The sequence below is a fragment of the Hyperoodon ampullatus genome (assembly GCF_949752795.1).
Source record: "Hyperoodon ampullatus genome assembly, chromosome: 4".
In the NCBI taxonomy this organism is placed as follows: Eukaryota; Metazoa; Chordata; class Mammalia; order Artiodactyla; family Ziphiidae; genus Hyperoodon; species Hyperoodon ampullatus.
Window position 1 is genome coordinate 124046728 of NC_136917.1, and position 24705 is coordinate 124071432.

General features: G+C 34.8%; 1 protein-coding gene across 1 annotated transcript in view; it reads left to right on the top strand.

Moving 5' to 3' along the window:
• The window catches only part of ADAMTS6 (ADAM metallopeptidase with thrombospondin type 1 motif 6), a gene marked incomplete at its 5' end in the record, with an annotated part of 267294 nt that overhangs the window by 201642 nt on the left and 40947 nt on the right, over positions 1-24705 (top strand). The window contains 5 exons of the mRNA XM_079702297.1: positions 3422-3555; positions 5175-5298; positions 5819-5899; positions 17863-18026; positions 18452-18590. Of these exons, the coding sequence (XP_079558423.1) occupies positions 3422-3555; positions 5175-5298; positions 5819-5899; positions 17863-18026; positions 18452-18590 (642 nt within the window). The remainder of the gene's footprint in view (positions 1-3421; positions 3556-5174; positions 5299-5818; positions 5900-17862; positions 18027-18451; positions 18591-24705) is intronic.

Sequence of the window (24705 nt, forward strand, 5' to 3'; positions counted from 1 at the left end):
GAAAAGAATTTTTTTATTACAAACTCAACTCCTTTAATAGATAAAGAGCTATTCAGATTTTTTTATTCTTATGTCAGTTTTTGAATTTGTGTCTTCAAGAAATTTATGTTACTTCCATGTTGTCCAATTTATTCGCAGATAATTGATAATAACATTCTCTTATTATCCTGTTTAGTATCTATAGGATCTGTAGTGATATACACTCTTCCATTTCTGCTATTGATAATATGTATCTTCTCTCTTTTTCTTGATCATTCTTGCTTGAAGTTTATCAATTTTATTACGCTTTTCAAAGAATCAACTTTTGGCTTTAGTACTTTTTTTCTAATTAATTTTTTGCTCTTATTATTATTTGGGGGGAGGGGTTTATTTTGGTGTTCTGCATTCCTAACATTTGATGTATTTTTATTCCTTCAGTTCAAAATATTTTCTTATTTACATTGTGATTTCTTCTTTGACTCCTGGGTTATTTAGAACTGCGTTATTTTTATTTCTAAATAGTTGCTTTTTTCTAGATTTTTTGTTATTGATTTATCATTTAATTACATTATGATCAGAGAATACTCTGTATGATTTAAATTTTTTAAATAGTTGAAATTTGTTTTATGATAAAGCTTATTGTCCAGGTTGATGAATGTTCTGTGTATACTTGAAAAGGATGTGTTTTCTCCAGTTGTTGGATATAGTGTTCTATATGATAATAAGGTCAAGCTGGGTGATAGTATTGTTCAGATCTTTTATATTCTTTCTGATTTTTTTCTGCTCTGGTTTTTTAATCGGTTCCTGAGTGAAGTGTGTTAAAATCTTCAACTGTTTTATGGCTTTGCTTTTTGTGTGTGGTTGTAGGTTTTTGCTTCATGTATTTTGAATTGCTTTTATTAGGTGCATATACATTTGGGATTGTTTTGTCTTACTGTAGAAGTAAGTCTCTGAAATAATTCACAGATTTAATAATTAGCATCTAGATAATTGTGTGCTTTGTAAATTAACCCTAAATTCATAATAAGCTTTAAGTGAAGGTAATTGGTAATGTCACCTTCCATTCAGAGAATCATCTTAAATCCCTTCTTAAAATAATAACATTACCTCTTCTGAAAACTTATTGTAGCAGAGGAAGCTGAACACATCTTCAGCAATAAAGGAAGAATAAATATATTTGTATTATTATCACACAGTGTAGTGGGCTAAGGAATACAACCAGAGCATTCATGTGTTCTGCCTATCAAATACTACCTTACATAATACTAAAATTGTGTAAATAAAAGACTCATGTTCACTTTTTATAGTCTGATGCATAAAAAGCTGCATTAAATTCCAAAGCATTACAATAAAAAATGGAAAAAGAACTACACTGGGTAGTAATGAAAAAAAAATCCCAGTTAGATCTGTGGAAATTTAGAGCAATTTTATTCATGAGAATCTTATAAAAATAAATATAATACCTTGATTATCAGTTCAGGAAGAAATTATTTTATTACTTGTTATTTCTGTGCTCAGTACAGCAAAATGTATCATTAACCTAAGCCTAATAATAACATTATGTTATATAGAAGTTCTATAGCCTGTAGACATTGAAAATGGAAGAAATCACGGACTTCAGCCAGAGGTTGTAAACTGGCAGTTCAGGAACCGTTTTTACTTATATACATGTTTTAGCCTCCACAGTATTTTTGAAAACTTTATATGAGTTGCCATGAAGAGTTTATATATATATATATATATATATATATATATATTTTTTTTTCGGTATGCGGGCCTCTCACTGTTGTGGCCTCTCCCATTGCGGAGCACAGGCTCCGGACGCGCAGACTCAGTGGCCACGGCTCACGGGCCCAGCCATTCCGCGGCATGTGGGATCCTCCCGGACCGGGTCACAAACCCGTGTCCCCTGCATCGGCAGGCGGACTCTCAACCACTGTGCCACCAGGGAAGCCCAAGAGTTTATATTTTTAAAGTCTAGGTTTCCATCTCCTCTTGAAAAAACAATGTCTGACAATATTTGGCCATCTTCTTACATGACAAAAGTCAACTGTAACAGTGATCTACTTTAATCGATTGTTCTCTCTATAAGTTATCATTGTCTCCATCACTCAATTGGCTTCTCTTTTACTTCACCCCGTAGAAACCTGGTTTCTACCTTCACTAAGACCTAGGCATGTCATTTCATCTTTCTTTTGGTAATCAGAGTTACTCTGGCTTCCAGAAATAGAATCCTTATTTATCTTGAAGAAGTTTGTAGGGTTGATAATATGTCTTCCTTAGAATAGATTTTCTTTTTTCTTAATTTTCTTTTTTTAGAGGTAGTCTTTTTTATTTCAAAGAAATTTTATCTGATCATTATAATAAGGCCAGAGTGTTTTAAACATCATGAAACAAAGGTTCAACAGAAAGTATTTTTAAGTCCTAATTTTAATCATTAATTACATTTTTATAAATAGCTTTTTTATGTTCAGTTTTGAATAAAATAAATCCATATTGATTGCTACTTTTCCAATATACTGAGAAGTTATGATATGTAATCTGCTTGTTTTTTTTTAATTGCTACTATTTATACCTATTTTTCACGTCAACCTTGAAATACACACACAGCTATTGAAATACAAATTTCAAGTTACAAAATAAAAATTCTCAAGTTACTGTATGCATTTATCACAATATAAAATTAGATTTAAAAAAATTATTCAAGTTTATTTCTTTAAGTTTTTATTCAATTTATTTAAACTAAAAATGTTTGATGCTGTGTAATATTGGGTTGGCCATCTTACAGAAAAACCCAAATGAACTTTTTGGCCAACCCAATATTTATCTTTGATTTATTAATCTCATAAGAATTTTTCAAATTTAATGCTATAATTAATTTTATCTTTGACTTGCTAATCTCATAAGAATTTATCTCCATGCTAGAGCCACTTTCATGGAATATGATATGTTTAAAGCAGTTCTAAGTTTACTTTTATTTTATAATTACCATATCTCTGCTTGAAGTAGCAGTTTTTGTATCGTATTCAGTAACAAGTGATATAATTTGCATAAATTCCTATTTGTCATACAAGGTCATTCTCAAGCCCTTCCTAAACTTTATTTTTTTAGTTTTTCAAAATTGCTTTTATTTCATCCATTTTTTTCAACATTCAGTTACCTCCACTGTGATCCCTTTTGACCTAAAATATATTGAAAATATATATGGGAAATACCTGAAATTTTCAAACCTTAAGATTACTCAGCAGGTCCTCCTTCAAGTTTCACAAGCAATGAAAGTAAAGATGAAATTTTAGCAAAGAAGAAAAGAAACCTACACATCTAGGTATATAGTCAGAGAGTGATGGTCTGTTATCAATCGTAAATATGCTGTAGATGATACTGAATCACTGTTCCTTAGGAGAACCACTCCATTTATTTCTCTTCTACTATATTTGTCCAGGTGGCGTAAAACCTTGTGCGTTAAACTGCTTGGCTGAAGGTTACAATTTCTACACTGAACGTGCCCCTGCGGTGATTGATGGGACTCAGTGCAATGCAGATTCACTGGATATCTGTATCAATGGAGAATGCAAGGTTGCTCAGATTATGAATTTCATTGCTTTTTGTTGGGGTTTTTGAGACTTCTGTCTTTTTTTTCTCAGATAGTAGCTCCTAATTAATACTATGCTAATTTTTAATAAAGAGGGCTACATTTTAATTTAATTTTCAGTAAGAAATGTACATAGTTAAAGGTAGAATTATCCATTCACATTCAAGCACCATGCAAGTGTGATTTATTCTGGTGTTCTAGTTATGTTTATAGGGATTGCTAGAGCTATGAAGATATTTTGGAATTTAATTTCCATTATTCTTCTGTTTACAAACAAGATGATAGCAAAGAGGGGGAATGAGGATTCAGCTCATTCATATGTCTACTGTGTGTTCTCAATGAAAGATTATTTGATATATTTCATAGCAAAATATTTCCTCAAAGTGTAAAACAGCTATGCTTGTCCCATTTTGTCTTCTTTTGAAGCATTTATAATGGTTTTCGCTATAGAATTACTCTTATTAATGCATTTACTTCAGAGAATTAACCAGACCAGTTGGGAATTGCAGAAGCAAATCCATGGTATTTTCCTAGACCTGTGTATGAATCTTATCATAAGAAATTAGCCACAAAAACCACTGTTTTCTTAACTTTTTTCTTGTCTGCTTTTGTTTGACCTTAAAGAGAAGCATAAAACTAAATGCCAGAAACTGAGACAGATGAGATAAAAAACACTGTCTATTTTAGTTAGTCTCATAATTTCTTGCAAGTTTCTGTCCTTCTGGTTAACTTGTCTCCAAATGTATCTGATGTTGCACTGTGTGTGTGTGTGTGTGTGTGTGTGTGTGTGTGTGTGTGTGTGTGTATTTACTTGAAGAAAAAGTTATTTCTGGGACGGTATAAAAATGTTTTTCAGATAACCAAGACCCAGGCACAGGTTATATTCAGACATTGCATGCCTGGTATCAATGGCTAAAAGTCAAATTACAAATTTAAGTGCCAAAATATGCCAAAAATATATGAAGGGCACATTTCTATGATTAAATACAAAATTGAAAGGTAGAATTTCAGCTTCTACAATAAAATTTTATGTTTATATCTCCTTTTTCTTTATGGTAATTTTATTCAGCTAATGGAAACAGGTATTCATTTTTAGAGATTTCCTCAGGCATGAATTCCACAACTAATCCTTGACACTAACACTAACAATTGGATATCCAGAAGAGCCAGTGGTTTAGAAAGGGCAAACCATAATGCTCAGTCAAGACTCTTGTTGTTATAACCCTTGTTGTGTAGGACCATATGCCATTTTTTCTTAGTTCTTGCATTTATTAATTGAGGGTATAAGTAAGAGCCCATTGCCAACAAATTACAATATTTTAAGAATTGGAACCTGGTATCTATAAATGAAGAAGAAGTCTAAGCTAGAAATATAGGTGTACATTCCTGGGGAATCAGAATTTTTTTCTTTAAACTTATGTGTTGAGAAGTGTTAGCTAGAATTACTTAGGGAATGAAGGTAAAAGTGGAAAGAGGAAAGTATTTCCTGTTTAGATTTCCTGTACTGGAAAAACACATAAATAAATAAGTTATATTCATTTGGTTAGTGGGTCCAAGAGTTCCTCCTCTTTTTGACACACTGAATATTCTTCTCTGTTTTCAGCATGTAGGTTGTGATAATATTTTGGGATCCGATGCTAGGGAAGATAGATGTCGAGTCTGTGGAGGGGATGGAAGCACATGTGATGCCATTGAAGGGTTCTTCAATGATTCGTTGCCCAGAGGAGGTGAGTGTGTAGAAAGAACTCTTCCTCACACCTCTGGTGTACTTGGAATAGCCAAAATATTTGATTTCTCCCCTTATTTTAAAAATTTCTTTATTCAGGCAGACAATGGTTTTTCCCCAAATTGCTTTCAGTTCTTTAAATATTAAATGTGACTTCAGGTTAGATATTTTAAGGACATATTATTCCATTTCTACTTGACTTCATTTAGCCACGTTTCTTTAAGATGGGAATTCCTGCAGAGCCTTGAAGTGGGGGCCATGTGTTGAGGGGGAAAAAATGAACCAATATTATATATCTTGAGACTTTAAAGATATCTTGAGATAATTTTAGAGGAAAAGAAAAATACTCTTAGATGTATTCATGAACCCAAAGGGGAATTTGCTCATTATTCACAATTTATAAAGAGTAAAAGAAAGCATGGAAGAATAAGGAAACTGTTATTACTGAATGCTTACTAAACACTCATTTTCTGACGAAAGCTCCAGATGCTGCTTATTACTGGCTGTCTTCTGTGTTCCAGGCTACATGGAAGTAGTGCAGATACCAAGAGGCTCTGTTCACATCGAAGTCAGAGAAGTTGCCATGTCAAAGAACTATATTGGTAAGTAGCATATTTTGCTAGATTTTAAAAATTAATGAGGAAAAGCACCACAGTATCATGAAGGAAAAGACATACTGCTTTGAGGTAGAACACTTCCATGTTAAAAAGAAGTTCCACATGAAAGAACTAAACAAAAAAATCAGTAGTTTATAGCTTACTCTTCACTGGGTTAGTTGATTTTTTTTTTTTTTTAATTTTTGGCTGCGTTGGGTCTTCATTGCTGTGCACAGGCTTTCTCTAGTTGCAGTGAGCGGGGGGGCTATTCTTCGTTGTGGTGCATGGGCTTCTCACTGAGGTGGCTTCTCATTGCAGAGCACGGGCTCTAGGCGCATGGGCTTCAGTAGTTGCAGTACACAGGCTCAGTAGTTGCGGCACATGGGCCCTAGAGCGCTTGGGCTTCAGTAGTCGTGGTGCGTGGGCTTCAGGAGTTGTGGCTCATGGGCTCTAAAGCGCAGGCTCAGTAGTTGTGGTGCATGGGCTTAGTTGCTCTGCGGCATGTGGGATCTTCCCAGATCAGGGATCGAACCCATGTCCCCTGTGCTACAAGGGAAGTCCCATAGTTGATTTTTTTAATCAATTTTAATGAGAGATAATTTACATATAATAAAATGCATCCGTTATAAGTGTATAGTTCAAAAAGTATTTACAGTTTTATCAGTATCTGTCTCTCTCTATATATAGATATAGATATATATATAAATACCACAACCAAGACGTAGAACATTTCTGTGACTCCAAAACATTCTCTCATTACCCTTTGCAGTCAAGTCCCCCTAGCCTTAGCCTCAGAAAACATTGATCTCTTTTCTGACATTTTATTATTTTACTTTTCTTTATTCTGGAATTTCACATAAATAGGATCATATAGTATGTACTCTTATGTCTGGCTTTTTTTTCGTTCATAACATGTTTTTGAGATTCATCTATATTGTTGAGTGTACCTGAAGTTCATTCCTTTTTATTGCCAAATAGTATTCCATTGTTTGGATATACTGTAATTTATTTATCCACTCACTTGTTGATGGATATTTGGGTCATTGTCAGTCTTCGGCTATTATGAATAAAGCTTCTTTGAACATTCATAGACAAGTTTTGTATAGGCATATGTTTTCGTTTCTCCTGGATAAAAAGCCTAGGAGTGAAATCACTGGGTCATATGATAAGTACATGTTTAACTTTATAAAAAATTAATTAAGTTAACTGTTTTCCAAAGTGATTATATCGTTTATATTTCCACCAGTAATGTAAAAGAGTTCCAGTTGCTCTACATCCTGTCAGTACTTGGTATTGTCAGTCTTTTTAACTCTACCCATGTAGATATCTTTTTGTAAAATGTCTAAACAAATATTTTGCCTATTTTTACATTTTTTCTTTTTATAAAGTTATGAGTTCTTTATATATTCTAGTTATGTCTTGTTCAAATATATGTTTTATGAATATTTTCTTTAATCTGTGGCTTGTTTATTTCTGTTCTTAATGGTCTTTTAATTCTGATGAAATCTAATGTAATAATTTTTTTATGGTTTGTGCTTTCACATTCTATCTTAGAAATTTTGCCTACCCCAGGGTTGCAAAGATTGTCTTCAATGTGTCTTAAAGAAATTATGGGTTTAGCTTTTACATTTAGATATATGGTCCATTTTGAGTTTTTATGTAAGGTATAATAATGATTGAAATTCAGTTATTTTCACATGGATATTCAATTACTATAGCACCCTTTGTTCAAGAATGTTATTTTCCCCATTGAATTACCTTGACATTTGTGTTAGAGATCAATTGCGTGTGAATGTATGGATCTATTTCTGTTCCCTCCCATTGTTCCGTATGTCTGTCCTTAAACCAAAACCACACTGTGTTGATTAATAGAGATTTCCATTAGGTCTTGAAAATAGGAAGCATTAGGTTCTCAAATTTGTTCCTCTTTCTCAAAATTATTTTTGCTTTTCTAGGTCCTTTACATTTCTACATACATTTTAGAATCAGCTTGTCAATTTCTACAAAAAGAGATTATTTGGAATCTATAGATCAATTTGGGGAGAATTGACATCTTAAAAATATTGTCTTCCAATACATGAAAAGACTTACCTGTATATTTATTTAAGTCTTTACATTTGTTCAGTAATGCTTATTTTTCAGTGTACACATCTTGCACATATAGATTTTTTTAAAATCTGTCACTAAATATTTCATGCTTTTTGATGTTATTGTAAATGATATTGATATTTTAATCTCATATTTGAATTGTCAGTTGTTATACAGCAATTGATTTATTTTTGTATTGACCTCATGTCCTGTGACCTGGCTATACTCATGTATTAGTTCTGATAGTTGCTTTGTACATTTATTTGGATTTTCAACATAGATTATCATGTCATCCTTCAACAAAGTCAGTTTTACTTCTATCTTTCCAATATTTATGTCTTTTATATCTTTTTTCTTGCCTTATAATAGTGATCAGGACCTTCAGTACAATGTTGAATAGAAGTGAGGAGACTGGACATCCTTTCATTGTTACTTATCTTAAAGGGAAAGAATTCAGTTTTTTGGGGTTTTTTGTTTGTTTTTTTTAATCACTAAATATAATGTTAGCTAGAAGATTTATGTAGATGCCCTTTATCAGGTTGAAGAAGTTCCCTTCTGTTTCTAGTTTTGAGAGTTTTCTTTATGAATAGGTTTTGAGGTTTACTGCATGATCATGTGTTATTTTTTTCCCTCCCTTTCCTGTTAATATAGTAAATGCATTGATTGGTTTTCAAATGTTAAATCAATCTAGCATTCTTGGGATAAAAATCACTTTGTCATAAATTTATTATCCTTTGTATATATTGCTATAATTGATTTACTAATATTCTGTTAAGAATATTTGCATCTATGTTCATGTATATTGGTCTGTAGTCTTTTCTTATAACATCTTTGTTGGTTTTTATATTAGGATAAACCTGTCCTCATAAAGTTGGTTGGGAAATATTCCTTTCTTCTCTATTTTCTGAAAAAGTCTGGGTAAAATTGGTATTATTTCTTTTTTTTTTTTTTTTTTTTTTTTTAGGGGAATTAAAAGGTACTCTTCTGAGTCTAAGCAACCCAGGAAGTCCATCCCCACCTCTTTTTTTTTTTTTTTTTTTTGCGGTATGTGGGCCTCTCACTGTTGTGGCCTCTCCCGTTGCGGAGCACAGGCTCCGGACGCACAGGCCCAGCGGCCATGGCTCATGGGCCCAGCCGCTCCGCGGCATGTGGGATCCTCCCAGACTGGGGCACGAATCCGCCCCCCCCCCGCATCGGCAGGCGGACTCTCAACCACTGCGCCACCAGGGAAGCCCCTATTTCTTAATGTTTGATAGAATTCAACTGTGAAGGCATCTGGGCTGGAGTTTTCTTTGTGGGAAGTTTTTAATGAAAAATTCAGTTTCTGTAATAGGAATAAAGTTGTTGAATTCATTGCATAATTTTGTGCATAATATTCCCTTATTCTGTTTGAATGCCTGTAGGATCTGTAGTGATGGCTCTTCTCTCATTCCTCACATTGGTGATTTGTATCTTCTTTTTCTTGATTGTTCTAGTGAGGTGTTTATTAACTTTATTGATCATTTCAAAGAACAAGCTTTTGGTTTAAATGACTTTTCTATTATTTCTCCATTTTCCAGTACATCGATTCCCACTCTTCTCTTTATTTTTTCATTTTTGATATTCGCTTTGTGTTTAATTTGTTATTTTTCTAGCATCTCAAGATAGAAACTTAGATTATTGATCTTAAAAATCTTTTTTCTAATCTAAAATAGGCATTTTTCACTATAAATTTCCCTCTAAGCATTGCTTTAACTTCATCCCATATATTTGATATTGTTTTTTCCCAACACTCAATTTAAAATATTTTATTTACCATATGACACATGGCTTAGAAGGTATTATTCAATTTCCAAATATTTGGGGGTTTTCTTAATTCCATTATGGACAGATAAGGTATTTGTATGATTTTAGTTCTTTTGTTGAGGTTTGTTTTTATGGCCCAGAATATGGTCTCTCTTAGTGAATGTTCCATATGCACTTGAGAAGAATGTATATTATGGTGGTATTGGGTTTAGTATTCCATAAATGTCAATTAGATTAAATTGGTTGATAGTTTTGTTCAAGTCTTCTACATTTTTATTTATTTTCTGCCTCCTTGTTTCAGCAAATATTGAAAGAATCATGTTGAAATCTCCAACTAGAATTGTGGATTTGTTTATTTTTCCCATTAGTTGTAAGGTTTTGCTTCATTTATTTTCAGAGTTTGTTGTTAAGTGTATAGACATTTAAGATTGTTAGATTTTCTTGATGTATTGAGCATTTTATAATTATCATATGTTCCTCTTTATTTCTGATGATATTCTTTGACCCTCATCTATTTTGACTGATAACTAATCTAGCCACCCAGATTTCTTCTGATTAGTGCTTGCATAGTAAATTCTTTTCCATCCATCCACTTTTCACATGTAGGTGTTTCTGAACTTTAAATATGTTTCTTTTAGACAACATGTAGTGTGACTCTGATTTCTTATTGTATCTAACCATCTTTGCTTTTTCAATTACAGTCTCTAAATGCGGGGCTTGCCAAACTTTTTTTGTAAAGGGACAGATGGTAAATATTTTCAGCTTTACAGGACATGAAGTCTCTATCTCAGCTATTAAGTTCTACTATTGTAGTGTGAAAGCAGATACAGATAATACATAAATAAATGGGTATGACTGTGTTACAATAAACTTTATTTACAAAACAGGTGGTGGGCCATAGTTTGTCAGCTCCACATCTGGATCATTTATATTTAATGTAATTGTTAAAATCATTGGGTTTAAGTCTACCATTGTGCTATTTTTTTATTTGTTCCATGTATTTTTCCCTTTATTCTCCTTTTATGTCTTCTTTTAGCTTTATCAAGTGTTTTATAGTGTTCCATTTGGACTCTACTAATGGCTTATTAGCTATACTTCTTTTTTCTATTTAATTAGTGGTTGCTCTAGAGTTTACAAAATGCATCTTTAATTTATCACAATATACCTTCAAATAATATTATACCATTTATGTATAATGCAAGATGCTTATAACAGTTTATTTCCATTGTCTTCTTCCATCCTTTGTGCTATTTTTTAAAAACACATTTTACTTTTTCATATGTTATAAACCCTACAATACATTGTTATTATTTTTGTTTTAAAGAGTCAGTTATCCTTTTTTTTTTTTTTTTTTTTTTTGTGGTACGCGGGCCTCTCACTGTTGTGGCCTCTCCCATTGCGGAGCACAGGCCCTGGACGCGCAGGCTCAGCGGCCATGGCTCACGGGCCCAGCCGTTCCGCGGCATGTGGGATCTTCCCAGACCGGGGCGTGAACCCACGTCCCCTGCATCGGCAGGTGGACGCTCAACCACTGCGCCACCAGGGAAGCCCAGTTATCCTTTTTAAAAATTTAAAAATAAGAAAAAATTTTTCTATTTACCTACATATTTATTGTATCTGGCATACTTTCTTTGTGTAGATCTGAGCGTCCATCTGTATATATCTTCCAGTTTTTTCTCATATTTGTTTTCCTTTAAAATCCTTGAGTATATTTATAATAGCTGTTTGAAAGTTATTTTCTGCTAATTCCATAATTTCTGTCATTTCTGAGTCTGTTGCTTTTACTTGGCTTTCTTCGTGGTTTGTACCGTACCTTCCCCTTTCTTGCCAGTTGTAGTAATTTTTCATTGGATGTTGTACATTGTGAATATTTTTTTATTGAGAGTCTGGATTTTGTTGTTGTTGGTTTTTTTTTCCTTTAAAGAGTGTTAACTAACTTGTTGATGAGCTTGATACCTTTGAGGCTTGTATTTGAGCTTTGTTTAGGTGAGTCCAGAGTAGCCTTAATTCTAGAGTTGCTCAGCCCTACTAAAAATGCATGATTCTCTGCTGAATGCCCTAGTGGTTGAAACTCTCTGAATTCTTTCTCTAGAAATTTTTCTGCTTGTGGTTATCTAGTTTTTTGTTTTTGTTTCTGTTTGTTTGTTTTTTGGTGGGGTTTTTTTGGCCTGGCTTCATGGAATTTTATCCTATGCATACGTGGTTTACTATTCAGCAACAGATTCCCTCCTTTTACTCTAATTCTCTGGTTCTGCAAATTCCAAGTATCTTAGCCTTCCCAGTTTCTGATCTCTGTCTCCTTAACTCAGTGAGATCACCATCCTCTGCTTGGGTTCTCATGGTCTACGCTGACAGAAAGTGCCTCCAGGCAGGAAGCTAGGGAGATTATATGACTCACCTTGTGTTCCTTTTTGCCTGTGTCACAGTCCTGCACAGTCCTGGCCAATGTCTAAAAACAGCTGATTCATATATTTTGTGAGTTTTCTAGTTATTTATAATTGGAGGACAAGTCCAATCCCAGTTATTTCCTCTGTAAAGAAGTGGAAATTCTGTTTATTTGATGTTTGATCCCTTGAGACAGATTTAGGCTCTGCAGAGACCCTTATGAAATCTGGTTGAGTTCTTATTCCCCTTAAAATACCACCTCTTTTTCCTTAAATCTTTTAAAAATAAGATTATATCTAGAATGCATCTTTAGGTGGAATACCAGTATCATCAGGCTCTTCCTTCCTTTATTTAGGAAGACTCCTTTATTTTTACACCATAATTTTAGATTCTTTTCTGCATCAGCAAGAGTCAAAACAAAAATAAGACATCAGATGTTTTCCCTTTGATAATTCTTTGTCCATAATGCCACATCCTCCTCCCTTAGTAAATTCTTACTCACTCCTTCTTAAATGTTTGGTGTTTTTCTGAACTACGTTATGGTACCAGCAAATGTGAGTTAGGATTCCTTAAGTGAGTAGATGGGAAAATGGAAAGTGAGAGCTTAAATTGAAGGAGAATTCAAAGCTGCTAGAGCTTTTGTTTTTATTTTTGTTTTTACTGTTTCATGTGATACAGGCTCAGATGTCCTATATAACCAAGTAATTTTGATGTTTCAAATGAGACAGAGAATTACTGTGAGAGTTGAAAATAAAAAAATTTTAAATACAAGACAAATTTAAGACTAAATAATCCTTAAATTTGGTTAACATGTTCTTATCTCAAAAGATTAATTAGATTTATTTTTGACAATCAAATGAATTTTATAGCATATGTGAAGTCAAGAAAGTACAGATATATTTGCCAGGCAGATGGGGGTGGGGGGAATGAAAATGGTCTATACTCTGAAGGACAACTGACAGAGGTCCAGAGAGTCAGAGACTCTCTGCATCATGACCCTTTTAGTCCTTTGGGCATGCTTGTTTATCTGGCCTGATAAAGTTTTTGAAGAAGCTAGCATACTAACAAAAAAATTAAACTGACGTGTTTGTCACTGTCAAAGCATGATAATCATTATCAAAATTATCACTCATTTATTTATAAAAGTTTTTGTATAGTAGTGCTAATAACCCTTTTTCTATCACATATTTTTAAACTTTTTAATATGTTTTTTCCTGTAGAGGTTTAAAAAATTATGCATGCATATCTACTAATCTTTTTCTTTATACTTTCTGAGGTTTTGGTCATGCTTAGAAAAGCTTTTCAATACCCCAATATTATTTTTTAAAAAGTACTCTTACATTTTCTCCTACCATTTTATGATTTAACTATGTTTACATTTAAATATTTACCCATCTGGCATTTATTCTTTTCTCTCTTTTTTTTTAAACTTTGTTTTTATTGAGGTAAGATTCAAACAACATAGAATTCAAACATTTTTAAAGTGAACAGCATACTGGTATTTAGTACATTCCAAAGTATTTCCATCACCCCAAAAGGAACCCGGTGTCCATTAAGCAGTTACTTCCCATTCCCCAGCCCCTGGCAACCACCAGTCTGCTGTTTGTCCCTATAGATTTACCTTTTCTAGATATTTCTTATGAATAGATGCATAAAATATGTGACATTTTATGTCTAGCCTCTTCCACTCAGTGTAATTTTTTTTTAGTCTCATCCTCATTGAAGCATGTACAGTTCTTCATTCTTTCTTATGGCTGAATGTTATTCCATTGTACTGTATATACCCCAATTTGTTCATCCAGTCATCCATTGATGGACATTTGGTTGTTTCTACCTTTGGCTATTGGGAATAGTGCTACTATGAACTTGTGTGTACATATATTTGTTTGAGTACCTATTTTCACTTGTTTTGGATATATACCTAGGAATGGAGTTGTGGTATCTATTCTTATATAAAGAATGAGACAAATTCAGCATTTTTTTTTTTTTTTTTTTGCCAAAAAGCTAGTCTTTTGTCTTAGTTCCATTTCTTTTTCTCTTTCCTTTACTAATTTAGGGTGCTTCCCTTGTTATATATTAATTCCCATATGTACTTTTGTTTATTTCTTAACTGTCCATTTTGTTCTATTGTTCTGTCCATCTGTGTGCCATACCACATGTTGTTCCCACCCCATATTTGTATAATTACTGTTTTAATATTTGGACAGGAAAATCTGCTCCCTAACCCCACCTCCATCCCAAGTTATTCCTTTAGTCATAATTTCCCTTGCTAGTTCCACATTTTTATTCCTATAGATAAGCATTTCATTCCTTTCTATCAGTAACATTATAAATACTTAATATCTTCTTGACATTCACATGGAAAATTACTATTTTAATTTGTGCTTAAGAAAATGGTCAAGAATCCCATCTCTACATCCAGCACAGCAACAGTACCCCTTGGTTGAGTTTGCAACAGACTACTATCATCCAAAAAGATCTATCTAGTTTCTGTAGGGGCCACACAAGTGAAGTAAATAGGTATATGGTAGAAACCACCACCCTTGCACACTTTAAGACCTTATGGGTAGCATTCATCTCTGGCAATCCACACACACACCCCGCCCCCACTCCAAGATGCAATATTGTTTGTAGTTTACTGTTTTAGCTGGGGGAAGGAGAGAAGTTTCAGAGACTTCAACCTGGTCTTCCCCACTGGGATAGGTGTTATTTTACAGATCAAGAGATAAATGTGAAGGTTATGCCAGCTACCAAGTATACTGTTTCCATCTTATTTTTATTTATTTATTTATTTTGCGGTGCGAGGGCCTCTCATTGTTGTGGCCTCTCCCGTTGCGGAGCATAGGCTCCGGACACACAGGCTCAGCGGCCATGGCTCACGGGCCTAGCCGCTCCACGGCATGTGGGATCTTCCCGGACCGGGGCATGAACCCGTGTCCCCTGCATCGGCAGGTGGACCCTCAACCACTGCGCCACCAGGGAAGCCCCCTGTTTCCATTTTAAATTCAGGTCTGAGAGAAATGACCACGGACTGGATTCATGGACTCAGTGGACACTCTGTGAGCTGGACCTGGGTCAAAATTCCTTTTATTACTTTACTTCTCTGTGCCCTTATCCTAAACAAGGGGCACCATTTGCCACTTCAGGTTAACTCAGTCCCTGTGCCCAACAGTCCTCAGTATATTTGGATTTTCCCTTTCCCTGCTGGTAATGGCTTTTACGTCCTTTGAGGAAAGGCGAGGAAAAATTACCACTGAGTGCTGTGGTGTTGTGATGTTGTAGGATCCTATCTCCTAGTCACCCAGCCTCTGCTTAAGCTCAGTGGGTCTGGATCAGAAAAGTGCCCATCTCTTGGGCCCCTTGGAAGACTGTATTCTGTTAAATATCTCCATGACTACTCCTGACTGCCATGCTAATTTGTTATGGTTTGTGATAACTGTGCCCACCTCCATTCTAATGGTTATGCCATACCTCCTGGCCTCTAGTATGTTGGGATCATCCCCATTGCTGTCTGCGAGCCCAGTTCTGTAATGACAGTTCCAAGCTTAAAGAGAAGAGGGTCTCAGTGATGCTGGTGCCTGTCTCACCAGCACATTCTTTTTTAAAATTAATTAATTAATTTATTTATTTATTTATTTTTTATTTTTGGCTGTGTTGGGTGTTCGTTGCTGTGCACTGGCTTTCTCTAGTTTCTCTAGTTGCGGTGAGTGGGGGCTACTCTTCATTGTGGTGCGGGGCCAATTCTAATATGCTATTAGATTGCTATAATATGTTATTAGATACATATCTGGAGTGCAGGCTCAGCAGTTGTGGCTCGTGGCATGTGGGCTCAGTAGTTGTGGCTCGTAGGCTCTAGAGTGCAGTCTCAGCAGTTGTGGCGCATGGGCTTAGTTGCTCCGCGGCATGTGGGATCTTCCCAGGCCGGGGCTCAGGCCTGTGTCCCTTGCATTGGCAGGCAGATTCTTGACCACTGCGCCACCAAGAAAGCCCCAGCACATTCTTTATTGTTCTAATAAATGGAAGGTCTTTCAGGCCCTTGTGTAGAATATAGTCAGCTGATAGAGTTTTTGCCTTATATACTATATCCACTTTTGAATGTCCACTTCTGTGAACTTTTGATCCCTTCCTCTTCTCCCTGCTTCCACCTCCTGCTGATAAGTGCTGCCAGGCCCTGCAGCACCACAGTGCTCGCTACAACCATTTGGGAATTTTTATTGAAAGTCACTAAATCTATAGCTTAATACAGGCAAAATTGAGTCTTTACAAGAACAGGTTATTTCTCTCTACTTGTTTAGATCATCCTTGATGATTTTTATTAAAATTTCATAATTTACTCCACTAAGGGTTTGCCTGCCTTTTGATAGAATTATTCCTAAGTATTTTTATATTTTTCGTTGCCACTGAGAATGTCCTTATTTAAAACTGCTTTATAACTGCTATTCCTGATGTAGTAATACAACTGACTTTCATATATTGATTTTTATATCAAAACTTGCTGAACTTTCTTATTAAATGTCTTATTTTTCTATAATTTCTTTTAGATTTTTTACATTAAGATGAAAATTATATCATCTGCAAAAAAAAAATGAGTCTTTTGGCTCTTCTTTTCCTTCCTTATTGCCTTTACTTCTTTTTTTCCTACTCTGTTACACTAGCTAGATCCCACAGTCAATGGTTGAATAGAAGTGATGGTAACAGGCATCCTTAACTTTTTCCTGATCTTAAAGAAAATGCCTTCAACATTACATCTTTAGGTTTGATGTTTACTATACATTTTTGTTTGAGTGTTTTTGTTTGCCTTTTATAAAATTAATGAAGTTTCATGCTTTCCTAGTTTACTAAAATTTCTTTTAAATCATATATGAATATTGAACTTTTTAAAATGCTTTTTCTGCATCTGTTAAGGTAATCATCTGCCTTTCTTCCTTTAATAATATGAAAAAGTATATTAATTGATTTTCTATTATTAAACCAGCATTGCAATCCTGGTATAAGCTTACCTTACTTCTGATGTATTAACTTCTATATTACTTTATGCCAATTGCTAATATTTTATTTAATTACTTACATTTTGCATGTTTGTTCAAGAGTGCTGTTGTTGCATAATTTTTATTTATTTGACTGGCCAGGTTTGAACATGAAAATGCTGGACTCATAAAATGAGATTGGACGTATTCTCTTTCTCTATCCTCTTGGAAGAGTTTTGTGAAAAAGTGAAATTATTTTTTCCTTGAATGTGTGGTAGAACTACTCTGTACAAAGTTGTCTGAGTCTGATGTTTTCTTGTGGGAAAACTTTTATTGACTTTGAATAATCTAATATGCATTTTTTGGTATTTTCTGAGATACTAATTCACTGGCAGGTGAATCACAGTACTTCTACTTTACCAAATTATATAGCATCATTATCTAAGAGAAAGAATGTACTTACTGAATTTCTACCAACAGTGGCTGGAGATTACCAAATATTTCTGTTTCTGTGGTAGAATTCCTGGCACCTCATTAGAAATCACTTCACAATGCATATCTAAGTAACAAAAAATAAGTTGTTGGTGTTGTCTGTAAAAAAAAAAAAAAAGATTCCCATCTCGAAATGGAAATAGATATTCATTGTACACTTCAGTGCAATGATTAATGAGTGCCATTGTGGTAAATGAAGTTTCACATTTTTAGGTAGACAGTGATTTTTTTTTTTTTTTTTTTTTTTTTTAGCTTTAAAATCTGAAGGGGATGATTACTATATTAATGGTGCCTGGACTATTGACTGGCCTAGGAAGTTTGATGTTGCTGGGACAGCTTTTCACTATAAGAGGCCAACCGATGAACCAGAATCCTTAGAAGCTTTAGGTCCCACCTCAGAAAATCTCATTGTCATGGTAAATATGCCTTTGCCGCTTCATTTCTGATCTTTGTAATCTGACCTGTGAAGTAGGAAGGGGCAGGCTTTCTCATCTGAAATTAAAGTGGTGAAATTAAAGTAAATAAAGGTAAAATGGTATGCCTAAGGGTGTAAAAGTCTGTGTAAAGTTAAGACCATAGTGCTCTTTCCATATGACTGATCTTTTCAATGCCTGCTTGAATAATATTTTTATAACCAAATAAGGCAAATGAGAGAAATGGCTCCAAATTACCCATGAAAACGGAAGTAGAAAATTCAGTATAACTGCATGGGTTCTAAAAGTTGTCTTAAATTTCCCTTAAGACTTACATTATGACATTTTCTTCTTCAAAAGAAATAATAAATATCTGAATAAAGGCTCATTGTATTTTAATTATCTTCACCAGTTGTTTTCAATGTCAGGTTCTGCTTCAGGAACAGAATTTGGGAATTAGGTATAAATTCAACGTTCCCATCACCCGGACAGGCAGTGGAGACAATGAAGTTGGCTTTACGTGGAATCATCAGCCTTGGTCAGAATGCTCAGCTACTTGTGCTGGAGGTAAGACACCCACTAGGCAGCCCACCCAGAGGGCAGGATGGAAAGCAAAACATTCTGAGCTATGCTTTGTGTTTGCTAAAGAAGCTAATTGGAAATATTTCTTGCAGGTTTGCTTCAAGCTGTAATTTAGCAAAAGAAACTTTGCTTTAATTATATTATATTCCGTTTGTTTTTAACCTCATGTAATTTGTACAGATTTGTTGGTAAAATACATCTTGGCACAATGAGTGTCTCTGCTGGTGCTTCTCCCAAGACTATCTTGAAGGTGGGCTGTTTGCTTTTCGTGAACACATTCTTGGTAAAGAACATCAAGAGTTTTAAATAAGAAAATGAGCAAGAATCAGACGGCACAGATGTAACGTCTTGTAATGGGGGATGAGAATGTATGTCTGTGTGCTTGTGTGTTTGTGTTTGTGTGCTTGTATGTTTACCACAATCCTATTCAAACTCCCTTCTGCAGCCATCCAAGTTAAGGGGCTATATACTGGGATACTACAATAATTACTGGTGTCTGGGTCTCTGGGTTAATGGTGTTTGCAGACCCCATGATAGTCCCTCAGAGAGGTAGCTGCTAGGCGGTGGTTGGTGATGTGTTGGTTGTCCCATGTGCGTTTTTCATGGGTGCCTTTTCCCCACAATTTACTCTATTCCTAATCCTCCTCCCTCTAGTGGCCACCAATGCAATTCTTTACCTCTGGCTGGGAGAGCAGGACAGTTGGCTTCCTTCAAAGCCAACACCCTTGCTGCTGCATGGACTGGTGAGTAGAAGTGCTGTGCAAGCAGCATCTTCCTTCTCTCTGGAGACTAAATGCATCGCCTCCACCGTACACCTTGGTCCCAATAGGCAAGGAGACAAAACCTATCCCTCAGGCCTGTGCTGGACTAGAGCACCTCACCATTCCGAAAGCAAAGATTAAATTTTGAATAGTGATATTTAGAATGGGAGAGATGGAACTAAAGTGAATCATCCCATTTTACCCCGTATTCCAATGTATTACCTATTTTTCCTTTCTGAACCGCTCAGAAACACATGATTTACATGGACTTCATCCTATCTTGTCCTGTACTCACTGACTCTCTAAACACTTCTGATTCTCAAAGCTTGAATCAGAGAAATTATTTTCACAAAAGTGAATAATCACAATAATACATTCAGTAATTTTAGACTCATACAAAATTAAATCATGGATAAACTCCAACTCCAACTTAAGTAGTAAACACTATGCAAAAAAAAGCAGATGAACAATAATAATGTTTTCCTCCTGTGTGAAGTGTCATGAAACATGGTTATGTGTAATCTGTGGCATCAAAAGATATCTAATTCCCATCCGTTTTATGTATGAAATGGCTGGTGATTTATAAAGTTTTAAAAACTATAGGGCTTTACTATTTCTTTTAACAAAATAAAGGATATTTGAAATTAATTGTTCAAGTGAATGCCATTATATTATATTATAGTGGCATTTATATATATATATATATATATATATATATATATTTCTTTGTTCCAATTAAATTCCTTTTTATTTAATCTATAAATTAACTTTGCCCTTTTCACATACCAAAAAGAAGTCTTCATGATAACAGTAAATACATAATTCAGGCCCTGAGGTAAGGTGGGATAAACTTATTAAAGAGTCAAAATAATTTAAAGTTCAGGAAATCTAATGAAGTAGTCTAAATGTCGAGGTTGATTAGCTTGGAGAAGAGAAGGCTGAGGGAAAGTATATTATGATAGTATCTTCAAGTATGTGACAGAATGTTGAATGGGAGGTTCTTAGTGCCTGTTCATCTTTGTACTGAAAATTGCTATATTTGGGGATGGTTTAGATACAGTCTTGTCTGAGGCCAAGGAGGGATTAAGTGAATTCTCAGTGTTCCTTCTAACTCTATTCTTTTGTTCAGAAAGGAGATAGTCCAGCAAAAAAGGGGTGGGGGAGAAGGCCGAGAGAACTGAATTTAGAAGAAAAACTATGATTTTATTAAAGTAAAGAAGTATGAAAAATCTGAATGTGTGTTATTCTTTTCCATAACACTTGTATTGAGAAATCATAATAGAAGAGTGATTTCTTGTGATGGGGCATAAAACAAAAGAAAAACAAGGAGGGAGCAAAGCCCCTGGAAAGAGAATTTTCTCTTTATTTTTTATACTTCTTTCTTCTCTTCTGGAGCTACCAATCCTAGATATTTGAGGTGGTTCTGGGAACTGTAATTCTGCTCAATTGTGAGTGAAAAGCCTTTATAAGGCCATTGCCTTGTTTGGAAGAGAGATGTACAGTGTTTGAAAATCAGCAGGCATAGTGTGATGAGCTGCATTTCTTGGTAAGTGGTTCTCAAAGTGTGGTCCCCTAACCAGCAGCATCAACGTCACCTGAGAATTTATTAGAATGCTAATTTGTGGGCCCCATCTCAGACCTACTGAGTAGAGTCTCTCTTTGTGGGGCCCCAAAATCTATATTTTAACAAGTTCTCCAAGTGATTCTGATGCTTGCTCAAGTTTGAGTACCACTGGTCTTGGTTGACAGAGAAACTGAAACAGCACTCTAGACACATAGAATCCACGTCCTCATCACTGAAGTCTATGCATCTTTCTAGACTCATTTTGTATCTAAAACAATGTCTGGAACATACTAGGAACTCAATAAATGCTTACAGATAAGCGAATGATCAAAAGGAATTAATTATTTTGACAATTATATATTTGTGTTATTCTTTCCAGTGTGGGAAATGAGAGTTTAGAATTGTTATTTTGTTTGTAAGGTGGGGCAAAGCAATTGTCAGGGGAAGATAGTATAATTTTGATTATATTCTTTTGTTTACTTGAATAGGTTGGAAATATTTCCTAGAGTATAGAGTACAGATATCAGTTATTGGAGTTATTCTTCCTACACATACCCCCACTTTTAACCCCAGCTTCTTTAAATACAGGAGGCTTAGGATTGAGGAAAGGAATATCCCTTAGGACTCAGGAATCTTGATCAAAGAGAGAGCCAGTGTCAACTGCTCAGTAATGGTAAATGGAACTTCATCTGTTGTTAAGGAATCTTTCAGGAAAAAGTCATTTCTTCTCAGTTTTCACTCAGAAACTAAGGATGAATACTAACGTGTGTTCTTAATTGGGATACTCCACTCTCATCTTTGCAAAGTGGTGCTAGGTATCTTGAGACTGCCAAAACTTTTTAAAATGGAAAAAGAGGGAACAAGAAAGATCTCAAAGAACTTTCTACTGCAGTCTCACAAGACTGTTCAATGTTCTCACGACCTTTGGACTTTGAGTTTGGGAGCAATGTTGATATTTTCTCTTATGAGATCTTTTAAGATAAGAAGTTTTGAGATTGTTTTTCTGTTGCTTAGCAGACCCAGTGACAAATCTAAGACTGCAGGAAACACTGCTAGTGTTTCAGTCCAAGAAATGGTCTTTTCTCTGAGTCAGTGCTGACACACTTCCTTAGCCTGAATAAGAACATTGAGATGCTGTGGAGTGTTGTCTTCAGGATAAATGTGATTTTTAAGATACAGTTATGACTTTTCCTTTGAGAGAATTAAAACTGGACTATTTTCTGAACCATTGTTACTCCCACTAGAGTTTTGTTTCTATACTCTGTAATTAATCTGACTCCTAAATTTTTATACTACTATTGTATTCGTGATTAATATGTTGATTGATGAAGCTTGCCTAGGTAGTGAGAACTGTACTATATTAAAATACAAAGCTTTAGGAATTTTTTAAAGTAGTAATTTACGCTGATATGCCTTTGCACTGTGACTTTTAAAGATTGAAAAAATAATGTTTATTCATCTTTTGATTTTAGTTATATATACTCTCTTTTTACTGATGTTTGGCTAGATGTGTGGTTTTCAAGTTGTAGTGTGCATCAGAATCACCTGGAGGGCTTGTTCAAACAAGATTGCTACGTTCTGCCTCCAGTTTCTGATTCGGTAGGTCTGGGGCAGACTCCAAGAATTTGCATTTCTAACAAATTTCCAAGTGATGCTGGTGATACTGGTTCAGCAACCATACTTCAAGAAACATTGGGCTAGATACTTAGATTTCATAAAGTAAATGTCTAGTAAAACAAATTGACATATCCATTAGGTAATAATCCATATTGCAGTTGTAATCACATTACACCTAGTGTTTTTAATGATAAATGGTTCTAGCTCAGCTGTGTAATGACAAATAAAACTTTACAGTTTATGAAACATTTTTTGGTTCCCTGTTTCATTTGCTCATTCCCAATAACACCATGAGATAGGCACTGCTATTGTTATTCCTGTTTTACAGTAATACTCAAGTGAAGTAACGCTGAAATCAAGACTTAGAAGTCTAGTGATTTTTTTTTAATGTAGCATTTTCTCTTGTAATAAAAATGGTCCTTTACCTTGAAGAGAGCTTTTTCATCAGTTGACATCATCAATAGAGCAACATGATATATTCCCCACTCAAGAATTTCTCCTTTACTAGCTTGAAATTTCATTTTTTCAAATGCTTTCCCTAAAGCAATGATTCTCAGTTTTGGCTGCACATTGGAATCACCTGGGGAACTTTAAACAATTTTGACACTTGGGCCCGCCCCCAGAGATTCCGATTTAATTGCTTGGGAGTATGGCCTGGGCATCAGATTTTTAAAAGGTCCCTAGGTAATTCTAATGTGTAGCCACGGTTGAGAAGTACTGCCTTTGAGGCTAATTGAAGGTTTATTTAGTCTTCAAATAATTTACATTCAGATGCAAATACCTCTGGGAGCATTACTAACTCACATCTCTGTTATTAGTTGGCTACTAGTTGAATGCAAAGGTTAATGAGATTTAGGTATAAGTATCTGGAGTGGGAAAGTTAGCTAGGGACATCAGAGAAGGAAATGAAAAAAGTGGTAGAATACCAATTAATTTCATAATTTTGTTTAGTGTGGCCATTGGCCTTGAACATGCCTTTAGAAAGCTTTTTTGTAGTTTAGTTTATTTACGTGCTTTCTTCTTTACCTGATGGATCATTTATAAGCATCTAATTAATGCTTTCAAAACTGACCGAAATTGTGCTAAATATCATTTCTTGGCCCTTTGACTAAGCTCAAGTGCAATTGTGCTAAACAGATTTTCCAAAATCCTTTCTTCTCATTTCAAGTTTCTGTGGTACTTAGGGAGCTAAAATGAACAAGTGGTTATGTACTTAACCAACTTTAATTTAGACTCACAAGTCAGAATATGAGGCCCGTGTTTTAACTCAACATTTTTGAAAACTGATAACAAACATTTTTTTCTCTCTGCGACTTATAGTTGTAATCAGAGAAGGCCTTTTATTGTTTTAGGAAATTGTTGTTTTTGTTAGGGAATGAATTTTTGCAAAATGCAGCAGTATTCATGATAATTTCCTCCCCTATCTTTCTGGATGTGCTCTCATTTCCCACTATTCAAACCATTCCCCTTCCACCCCCACCTTCTCCCCGCTCCCCCCCGCCCCAACTCCTCCTCTTATTTAATACAACCCTTAGGCTTTAAAGCAAAACTTCCAAAACCAATTAACTGAGAGTTGATGCTGTACTGTTGTACCTGTTCTGTCAGGAAAGAAAGCTTAAGGATCCTTTAGTTGTGCAAAGAAAGGTCAGAAATACATATGTATTTTCATGTATTAGTTTTACATTTATACTGTAAATATACAGTCTTCATCCTGCAATCAGTTCTACTGACACTTCTGATTACTTTCTTCAAATTGTTTTTTCTAGGCTTTTCTTTCTCTTTGTGTTGAAGTACAAAAAATTGCATACCAATTTGGTCAGGTTTCTGCTGACAAAGGCATCTCTCTGCTAAACATTCATTGCTTAGCAGCTCAGGGGAAAAAAAAAAAGATAAGCTAAAGCTATGCTTAGATGGAGGACTGGGAGGGGGAGACAGGTTTATTTTTAGAGGCAATTTTGATTTTGTTTGAAGATCAAAGAGCACAGATTTTTCTTACTTATACAATGGAGTGTTTCAGGAATGTTTCTAATCAACTGTCTTTGACCATTTAGAATGTTATCATTACTTTTTCTTTTACATTTACATAGCCTAATTAATTTTTATTGTGTGTTTGACACTCAAATTTTATAAAGATGCTTGTTTTATTTGTTATTCTTTT